We start from the raw sequence: 10,992 nt of genomic DNA, 5'->3' as shown, positions 1-10,992 counted from the left end.
TTCTAGGCCAGAGTTCAGAGTCCTTAGCCTGGCGTCTAAAGTACCTCTTCAGTGCCATGTCTCAGCACTCCCCAGGATACCCTCTGTTCTGGCCAAGCAAACCACTTGCAGTTCCCTGAATACGCTCGGCTCTCTCTCACCTCTGTGCCTTGGCACCTGCTTTTTCTTCTCGCCTAGACCATTTCCTCACCCTCATGTCTTCTTTAAGTAACACCTAGTCTATCTTTCAGTGTTCAGCTCAGGCATGAGCTCTTTCAGGAAGTTTTCTGTGACCCTCCTGCCTTCATCAGGGGTCTCATTCAAGCTGTGAAAGCAGTCAGTGCACATTTCTAGCAGCACTGTTGTAATTGTTTTCTTGTCACTCTTTCTCACGTTTAATTTTATTCATACCTGACCACGTTTTAATCACTGAGACAACTTATGGCAAAAACAGATGTAATAAGATGATGGTAAAGTATAAATAACCAGATAATCCAGCACAGGAAAAATAAAAAGACCTGTGAAAACCAGCTGGGTCAGGGATGGGAACATATACAAACGTTCAGGCTGAGAGGGCCTACATAGTTGATATCGTTGTGCCTCAGATTTAGCTCTGTAAGTGATTTGGCAGTCAGAATAAAGAGAAACGGTCGTATAGTTGTTACCAGAGAGGAAGAAACATTTCAGTTCTAATTTCGAAGAGAAATTTACATGTAGTTTCACATGGATGGCGCTGAGTGATATGCGGAAGATTCCTATGGGAAGTTAGTAGAGTTTCACATGGTTTTCTTATGGTGTTCTTCGATACAAACAGAGAGCATAGCTTTAGTATAGAGCTTAGTGAGGGCATTTCTTCAAGGACTACAGATACTGTGACCCAAATATCATCCAGCTTAATTTAAGGACTTCTTCTACCTAGATACATAGATGGACTGCATATCCTTCAAATAATGCTTCACCATCATTTCTCTCAACCAAGCTTTTAATAAGAGTAGATAACATTGCTGAGTTTTCTGGCAAGGGCCTGGGTTTGTGAGTTGTCTGTCTCAACCAGACAGTTTCTAAGGACAGTGATTATCTTTCTTTCCTTCTATCTCTACAGTGCCGACCACATAGTGATTACTCAATAAATAGCATTGAACGAATGGCTGTAAGTAATTAGATTCTGATGGTGTTTGGGGGTTGGTGTTTGAAGTGTGTTTTATTATATTGTGTTGACCACATAGAGGACAATAGATGGAATTCCATCTAGACTAGGGTTTCTCAAAAGTGGTACTACTGACATTTGGGGCCATATAATTCTTTGCTGTAGGGGGTTTTCCTATGCACTGTAGGATAATCATTAGCCATATCTCTGATCTATACCATTAGATGCCAGTAGAACCCCTAGTTGTGACAACTAAAACTGTCTTCAGACATTGCCAAGTTACTGTGGGTGTCAAAATCACCCCCAGTTGAAAAAGTCTGATCTAGACCATGGATCCCCAGGGACTGGAAGTAGGGGGATCAGAATAGCTTCAGAATTGCTTTCCATGTTTTGACTTGTTCAGTTAAACTGTGAATGTTTAATTAGGTATTAAAACAAAATGGAAGTGCTAAGTGCTGCCAGTTTTAAGTGTTACAAGGGAACAGAATGTAAGTGGTAGAAACTGAGTAAATTGATTGACTTTTTAAAAAATTAAAGACTATAATTGAAATATTGACCTAAAGAAAATTAGGTACAGCTCAGCAATTGAATGTTGCTAAAGTGATCCCAACTATTGGAGCCTTTAGAAGATTAAGCCCTAGCTGGTTGCTTTTCTGTAAAGTAGGGGCATAGCAGAATATGAAACTGTTGCTTTTGAAAAGTGTAATTTTAAAATGATCTCAATGAAGAACTGATTTCTCTTAACTGTAGTCTGGTTTTACTAATTTACAAGCAAAATGACTAAAGCTTAAGTATACCATGAAGTTAATTATTTAATATTCCTTCTCCCTAGGAGCTCTCTAGCCTCTGCAGATACATGGTTTGATGATATAAGTGGATGCTTATCTTTAAAATCCATGAGGGTAGTTGATACTCTGCTTTTAGAAAAATGGCCTTCTAATGTCTGTCTTAGTTGGTAAATAGTAACACATACAATGAGTGCCCGCCAATGACAGTGGTGCTTTGGAACATTACAGAGGCAATCATTTGCATAGTTCCTGATGATCATTTTACTGCTATGGACCAGCGACTGTTAAATGTCTCCATTCCCTCCTCCTTTTTGAATGGGAGTTCTGTTACAATTATTTTGTCCCTTTCTCATATATTGGGTGTTTGGGGGAGGGGAGACAAAGAACTTTTTTTCTTAGTTATAGGTCTTCATGTTGAGAGGAGCTGTACCCCAGGATCTTCATTCACATGCGGACCTGGTGCAGATGACAAGATCCTGGATTTTGAGCCAATGATATAATGAGATGAGGCTTTGGGAAAGGGATATTAGTTGTTATCGCCAGAACAGCAAGAGAAGCAAGTGATAGTGAAAAAATTCTGGCCTCATTTTTCAGTAATAATTAAGAGTACAATATTTGAACTGTAAGAGTGAAGGGTATGTGGACTGGTAGGGAGGGGAAGGGGTAGTTGGGAGGGTGCTACATTGAAGGCCCAGAGAGAAATAAACAAAGGAGGAAATTTTACCCCACATTGCTCATAAAGGGTATACTCTGTTTCTGTAGCCTTACAACATTGATTGTACAGATAATGCAAAGGATAGATAAGATTATGCAAAGATTAGATTCCCAAGATGGCATTTGCCCATAAGCATATCAGTAGTGAAATGAGGAAGGTGGTTTATTATTGTGGGAAAAGGTTTATTGTTAATGGTAAGACACACTTGGTTTTAAATTTCTATTCTGCCACTTACTGATGCCACTTACCTTGGGCAAGCTATTTAACACCAGTTGGATAGTATCTTATAATTTTTTGTTTTTGTTTTTGTATATTATTTTGGGAGTATGTCATAAATGTACTTGTTGGAATCCTTAACTTGGCAGTGGCTCACTCTAGTGTGAAAGGAGGTTGACCTAGAATTATCTCTGACATTAGAGGTCTGAAGGCTATTTAGTAGAAACTGAAGTTTCAGCCCTAATGATTGATAATGACAAATAAAAATGGCCCTTTAGCTACATAATTCCTGTTCCTAGTCTGAAAGGAATTTATGATTTTTTTTTTTAGAATGGAATAGAAAGCAGAAGATTGGCTCTGATTATCTTGCAAGCTAGAAATTCCACTTTGAACAACTAACTTACTGTTTATGCTTGAATCTCTTACTAGTTCACTAGTTCTGGAAGGGCTGATAGGTTTGAGTGCTGCTTCTGAGATACAAACCCAGAATCTAGGTGTAGTTACATTAAGAAGGCAGCCACTATGAAGTGTCCAATCCTGAGAACCTGTAAAACGACAATGGAGTCCAACCCTATTAGGAAAATCCCAATTAATTCTATTAGAGATATCCCAGATCCCTTTTAATCCTGGTCGTTAGACCTTGGGCTAAAAGGAAGATATTTAACACTTGCTGTGTGTCAGATACTCTTGGGTCATTCCACATAACATTATCTTATTTAATCCTTGTTATTTCCCTGTGAAATACTTTGTGTTGTCCCCATTTACAATTCCTCAAATGCCCAAATTTTTATTCATCTTTTCAGCTTTTATATATCCTATACCCTCCATCTGGAATGGTCTTATTCCTACTCTTTGCCTAATGGATCCCTCCTTGTCCTTCAGAGCTCATCTCAGATGTTACTACTCAAGGAAGCCTTCCTTACCCCCAGGTTTGTTTCCTTATTATACACTGTAGTAACACACTATATCTTAATAAGCACAAGAAATTATATGATTAGTCATTTAATATCTGTCATTCATGCTGAAGTATGACCCCATGAGGATGGGAACTATCTGTGTCGTTTTTCTGGGTTATTTATAGTGCCAAGTATGTGTAGTTTCTTACACACTGGTACTCAGTAAGTAATCGGTGTGTGATAGTGGCAAACGAATGCCATAGTCAGGAGTTGAATGCTTGTGTAATAGAACTTCAAAATTTCTTTCTTTAAATTACACCATACCCAGAACCCAGCAGGAAGTTTCTCAGTGTTGCCCAAGAGCTCTTCCTTGACTCTTTCAGTTCTAGATTGGCTATCTAACTATTAAAGTTATTCATTAACCCTAGGTACTGGCTTGGGTGTGGCTCTGAGATAAGGAACTGAAAGTCTTCAACAAACCTCCCTAGCTGTGTGTGGGTGAGCTCTTCAGAGAAGTCCCATCTTTCTGAGCAGCTGTTTTGTAGACAGGTGGTGGGAAAGGCTCCAGGACTCCATGTCCCATTAAGAAACTTTACAAGAGGGACACATCTGGTTTACCAGTGTTTCTGACTTCCTTCTGAGCTGAAAACTGCTTTGTTTTGTAGAAAAGCAAAACTTGGCCATAAACACCTAAAATGAAGAGCCCCCAAACCTTTGAGGAGCAAACGGAATGCATTATAGACTCTCTACTCACAGACTTCTTAGGTCCCACTTGTCAGGTTGCTAACCGGACCCTACGTTGTGCAGACGAAGTAGATTCAGGTAAGGCTCCTGGCCTGAGGTGGTAATTGCAGGTCAACAAGAGAATCTGAATATTCTTACTTATTTCTTCTTAAGTTTCAAAAGGTAAGCTCTAAGCTTTCAGCAATATCTGAAGTCTTTATAGAAGGGAAAGAGATTCTCAGTGAAGGGAGATTTTCTGTCTTCTATTGGTGTTGACAGAATATTGAAGATTTTCTTGGGAGAGAATGATGCCCAAATTGTTTAAAAAGTCTAGAGAACTTTTTTCAATGCCCAGATTCCTGGGACTTGCCATCCCTTCAAGCATTGTGACGAATGTGCCTGTGTTCCCTCTGTTTTAGGAGAGGTCTGCTCTTTTGATGTGGCCATCATTGCTGGTCGCCTTCGGATGTTGGGTGACAAGTTCAATGGAGAATTGGAAGCTTCTGCCAAAAACATCATCGCAGAAACCATTCAGGGACAGGTCAAGTTTCTGCTACTTCCTTCTATTGTTTGCTGCTTTTTTTCTATTTCAGATATCCTTCTCTTACTACTCCTATATGACTGTGACTAGAAATGTTCTGTGAAAGATTTGGGGGCTTAATGCATCCAAGGAGATACAGCAGGAATTCTTCAACTGCCGATTCTTTAGCAGTTAATCAAAGCCTAGGTCGTATTGAGGTGGAGAGCTTTTGGCATAGGCTGATCAGCCTTCAGATTGTTTCTATTTGTTTTTCATCAGAGCTGTGCTTAATGGCATAGAGCATATATATAGCATTTTATTCTTGGTAAAGCATTTTATTCTTTTATGCACCTGTTTTAATATTTATTTTGCTGGTAGTGGACATCTTTTTTTCCTCAAGGTCCAGCAATAAAATTATATACAGGAAGGATAGGCATTTGACAAATCCGATGCAACTAAGGATAAGTACAGCAGCCACTAGGGCGTATCTGGCTTTTCATCAGTGTCCTGATTCCTGAACTTTGTATGGGATATAAATACCATAGGCAATGTTCTAGAAGAGGTTGCTGATTAATATCAATAATGACAGCTAATATTAACTCATCACTTACCATGTGCCAGACAGTATTCTAAATGCTTTACATTTATTATCTCATTTAATCCTTACACCACTCTATGAGGCATTATAGAAACTGTTATCCACAGTGCAACCTCTCTCATCTGTGTGTAATACTGTGAGAGCAAACATTTAACCCATTTTGTCCACTGCTATATTCACACAACCTAGAACAGAACATGATATACAATAGGCCCTCAAAAAGTATTTTCTGACTTAGTATCCATTTAAGCTGATAAGGAAACTGAAGAATAGGGAAATAAGTAATTAGATTATTTAGTAAGTGTTGAAGTTAGGATTTGAACCCAGACTGATTCCAGAATCACACTTTTTTTTTTAAATTGAGGTAGCATTGCTTTATAACTTTACATAAGTTTCATGTGTACAACATTATAATTCCACTTTTGTATACACCACAGCATGCTTGCCACCAAAAGTCTAGGTTCTCTCTGTCACCATAAAATTGACCCCCTTTACCCATTTTGGTTCTTTTTGGTTTTCTAAATTAATTAATTAATATTTTATTTTTGGCTGCGTTGGGTCTTCGTTGCTGTATGTGGGCTTTCTCTAGTTGTGGTGAGTGGGGGCTACCCTTCGTGGTGGTGCGCAGGCTTCTCATTGCAGTGGCTTCTCTTTGTTGTGGAGCACGGGCTCTAGGCGTGCGGGCTTCAGTAGTTGTGGCCGACAGGCTTTGTTGCTCCGTGGCATGTGGGACCTTCCTGGACCAGGGCTCGAACCCATGTCCCCTGCGTTGGCAGGTGGATTCTTAACCACTGTGCCCCAGGGAAGTCCCCTCTTTACCCATTTTTGACCTCGCCCTATCTCCTGGTCACCACCAATCTATTCTCTGTATCTCTGTGCTGAACCACACCCTTAACCATTATGCTTTATCTTCCTACTGAATGCAGCTCAGGCAGAACTGGACTTATCACACCTAATTGCTTGCACTGAAGCTTTCCTAGGTAGCTGGTAGCTGGATCTACTTTTACTTTTTAATTAAAAAAAATTATTTTGGGGCTTCCCTGGTGGCACAGTGGTTGAGAGTCCGCCTGCCGATGCAGGGGACACGGGTTCGTGCCCCGGTCTGGGAAGGTCCCACATGCCGCGGAGCGGCTGGGCCCATGAGCCGTGGCCGCTGGGCCTGTGCGTCCAGAGCCTGTGCTCCACAACGGGAGAGGCCACAACAGTGAGAGGCCCTCGTACTGCAAAAAAACAAAAAACAAAAAAACCCCCAAACAAACAAACAAATTATTTTGGAAACAGCTTCAAACTCACAGAAAAGTTGAATCGTTTGAGAGTAAGTAGCCAACATGTTGTTCCATCACCCCCTTCAAACAAGGACATTCTCTTATATAACCACAGTCTAACCATCAAAACCAGGAATTTAGCATTGATACATTATCATCTCATCCTCAGATCCCACTCAGATTTTCTCAGACTTTCACTTACAGCTGGCCCTTGAACAACACAGGTTTGAACTGCATGGGTCCACTTATATGCATTTTTTTTCAATAAATAGTACAGTAGTACACGATCTGCACTTGGTTGAATCTGCAGATGTGGAACCGCAGATACGGAGGGCCAACCAAAGTTATATGTAGGTTTTCAACTATGCAGGGGATTGTTTCCCCTAACCTCTGAGTTGTTCAAGGGTCACCTGCATAGCAGAAGGATCTAGGTCAGAATCAGATTGCACTTAGTTGTCATGTCTCTTTTGTCTCCTTCAATTTGGAATAGTTCCTCAGTCTTTCCTTGATTTTCATGATCTTGACCCTTGACGATTATGGGCCAATTATTTTGAAGAATGTCCCTTAACTTGGGTTTGTTTGATATTTCCTCTTGAATCGATACAGGATATGTACCTTTGGTAGGAATTGCACAGAAGTGTTGCTGTGTTCATTTCACTGCATCCTATCAAGTGGTGCAGATTTCAATTTGTCCCAGTACTGGTGTTAACTTTAATCACTTAAAATAGTGTCTGCAAGGCTTCTTCACTGTCAAGTTAATCTTTTCACCTTTAATTAGTAAGTGTCTTGTAGGGAAGTCCTTTGAAACCATGTAAATGCCCCATTTCTCACCAAAATTTTAATCTATTCATTTATTTATTTTTTATATCAACGTGGACCCATGAATTCCTACTTTATTCAGTGGGTTGTAATCTGTTACTATTATTATTTATCTGTATGCTCAAATTGCCCTAGCTTCCACCTTTCAACCTGGACTGTGTCTTTTTGGCATGTCCCTATCATTCTCTGAGTACTTCTTTAATTTCTGACAGAAGATCTTGTATTTTCCAAGCCCCAGCCTGAAATTAGCCATTCGCCAGGGAGCTCTAGTTTCTTTTAATGGAGAATGCTATTTGGAAACCAGGATCTAGGTACTCTCACCGTGGAGGCCCTTCTTGGCTTGTTTAGGTTCTGACACCCTGCTTTGACCACCATGGGTCCCCTACACTACACCACAATAGACCTTACTCAGCCCCATCTAATGACTCTTGGATCGAACTTTTGGGGAAGGAAAGAGAAAGAGGAAAAGCTAATCTATTTTTTACTTTAGAGTTTCCCAGACTTCAGTCATTCAAGCCATACCTTTAGAATTTGACCAACTTTGCTATGATGTACTTGGTATTTTTCTTTCAAATCATTTTGTTTTTCCTTTAATCATTTTGTTCATCCTGAGCAAATCATGGGTTTGATTGGCTGCTTAGGTTTTTTCTAATACCCATTACAATCAATTAAAAATACTAAAGTAAGAAAAGTTTATCCATCTACTTCTTTCTTTTTTCTGTTCTTTTTTTTTTAACATCTTTATTGGAGTTTATTGCTTTACAATGGTGTGTTAGTTTCTGCTTTATAACAAAGTGAATCAGCTATACATATACATATATACATATATCCCCATATCTCCTCCCTCTTGCGTCTCGCTCCCACCCACCTGCCCTATCCCACCCCTCCAGGTGGTCACAAAGCACCGAGCTGATCTCCCTGTGCTATGAGGCTGCTTCCCACTAGCTATCGGTTTTACATTTGGTAGTGTATATATGTCCATGCCACTCTCTCACTTTGTCCCAGCTTACCTTTCCCCCTCCCCATGTCCTCAAGTCCATTCTCTAGTAGGTCTGTGTCTTTATTACTGTCCTGCCCCTAGGTTCTTCATGACCATTTTTTTCCCTTTAGATACCATATATATGTGTTACCATATGGTATTTGTTTTTCTCTTTCTGACTTACTTTACTCTGTATGACAGACTCTAGGTCCGTCCACCTCAGTACAAATAACTCAATTTCGTTTCTTTTTATGGCTGAGTAATATTCCATTGTATATATGTGCCACATCTTTATCCTTTCATCTGTGGATGGATGCTTAGGTTGCTTCCATGTCCTGGCTATTGTAAATAGAGCTGCAATGAACATTGTGGTACATGACTCTTTTTGAATTATATCCATCTACTTCTTAAGATTACCTTAGATACAACCAATGTGCACTTGCCACTCTTTGAGAAACACTTGCTTTATTGGATTCCTACACCTGCAGCCTACTGTACTTTTTCAATGATACTCCACTGATAGATCTCATATCTTACCCCAGGCAGGAGCTATACTTCAGGACACAGTTAATTCTCTCAGCAAGGCCTGGTGTGCCCAGGATTCCAGCTTGGCTTATGAGAGAGCCTTTCTGGCAGTGTCAGTGAAACTTCTTGAATGTGTGGTCCGTATGACTCCTGAGATGGCAAGACAGGTGGCTACGCCCATGACAAATATGATCATTGGGAACACTGCCATCCGAGAGTATATCCAGGGCCAGGGAGGTTGGGTAAGTATTTTGGGGCCCCTGGCTTTGCTAGACATTTGCATTGTTTTTGTACTAATCTCTGGGACTCCAATTCATGGTTCTTGCCATCAGTTGGAAACCATGCAGGGAAACTGGCCTTCCAACTTTGCTGAAAATGCCGGGATTTTTTTGCCATGGAAAAGGGGAGGAGTCAGAAGCTCAGCCAGTGGGTCTTGGACCCCAGAGCCAGGCTGCCTAAAATGTTGACTGCTTACTTGTCAAGCTAATTTCCACTTCCTGTACATAATCATCTATGAAGTATATTAGTGGTGGAGTTCTAATCTCAGTGTGACTTTGCTCTACTGGTAAATTTCTGGGTCTTTTTTCCCTAACATCTTTTGGGTGTGTGTTGAGGAAGTTCAGAATCATCTTACTATTATCTAACAAAAAAACAGTTAGTGACATCTGCTGTAGTGGTAACAGTAGGAGGCATTCTAAGTCCATGTCTTAGTAATCATTAGAACATCTGCTCTCTTAGAGCACTCCCCTTCATTTCCAAGATCAGCAGAAGCCTTAGTAAGAGCTCTCTTCCCTGGAGTTATCTGTGGGTCACTCTGGCTTCTTTAGGGAGTTCCTGAAGACCATTCCTTTGACTGTAGGATATTCATTGTCCTTCCTAGGAAAATCTGGAGAGCTGAAGAAGAAGAGGTGGAGCTGTTTTCCAGCCTGAAAAACTTTGATCTTCTTTGACTGATCGGGTGATAGATCTCTGGCAATTAAAACAGAAACAACCGAATCAAAACCTTCTTTCTCTTGGACAGAACTGAACTTAGCTGAATAACCTGTTTTCTACTGATTGTTAAAGTTAGGAGCAGCTCCCAGAGGTCTCTAGAGATTTTATACTTTCTGTTTTTACATGAGTTTTAATGAGGTTTTGTTGAAGCAAAGACCTCCAGACTTAAAGTAGTGACTCATCAGTAGTGGAATTCCAGGCAACAGGGCAGGCATTTGCTAGAGATACTGTGGGGAAAAGGGAACACACAGTAAACCATTCCTTCAGATTTAGTCCTGTCCTCTGGTAAGGATCTTGTCTACTAATTTTGCAGTCTAAAGTGTTTCAGGGAGATCTTTGGTTAGAAAACCTTGTTATTTTAAGTTGAGGATTTTCTTTTAAATTCATAACCTAAATCTCATATTAATTTCACCTGAGCCAACTTATTTTATGTATTTTCAAGGCTGGAAGCAAAAAAAATAGCACTTTGTTCATCTGCTCTTCTACTAGGAAGGCCAAAGAGCAATCAAACAGTTGCTGCATTTTTATTGCCACAGGAAGTGCTGGCCCACTTCTGGGACAGTAGGGCCATCCCAGCTTAGATGAGGCTAGCTACATACCACAGTGTTTTTCAAAGTACAGTTTACATACCACTTGCATGTGACCTTATATGTTGCTGATTTCCAGGCCCCATCCGCTAGAGATTCTGATTCTGTAGGGGAGGGCTGGGGCCCAGGTTCCTAACTTTTTAATCAGATCCACTGGTGATTCTAATATACACATAAATTTTGAGAACTGTCACTTTAGAGCAAGGGTTGGGAAATTAGAGCCCACAGGCCCAATCAGCCCA

The 10,992-nt window shown here is 40.3% G+C and overlaps 1 protein-coding gene across 1 annotated transcript; it reads left to right on the top strand.

The window, feature by feature from the left end:
• Positions 1–4,195: 4,195 nt before the first annotated feature.
• Positions 4,196–9,667, top strand: BCL2L15 (BCL2 like 15). Its single transcript, XM_079934267.1, has 3 exons — positions 4,196–4,563; positions 4,884–5,005; positions 9,188–9,667. Exons 1-3 carry the CDS (start codon positions 4,437–4,439, stop codon positions 9,635–9,637), a joined length of 699 nt encoding a protein of 232 aa, XP_079790393.1. The 5' UTR covers positions 4,196–4,436; the 3' UTR covers positions 9,638–9,667.
• The last annotated feature ends 1,325 nt before the right edge of the window (positions 9,668–10,992 follow it).

This window comes from Stenella coeruleoalba, assembly GCF_951394435.1.
Source record: "Stenella coeruleoalba genome assembly, chromosome: 1".
Taxonomy (NCBI): domain Eukaryota; kingdom Metazoa; phylum Chordata; class Mammalia; order Artiodactyla; family Delphinidae; genus Stenella; species Stenella coeruleoalba.
Note: the sequence above shows the minus strand (reverse complement) of the source record. Positions and strands in the feature narration are given on the sequence as shown.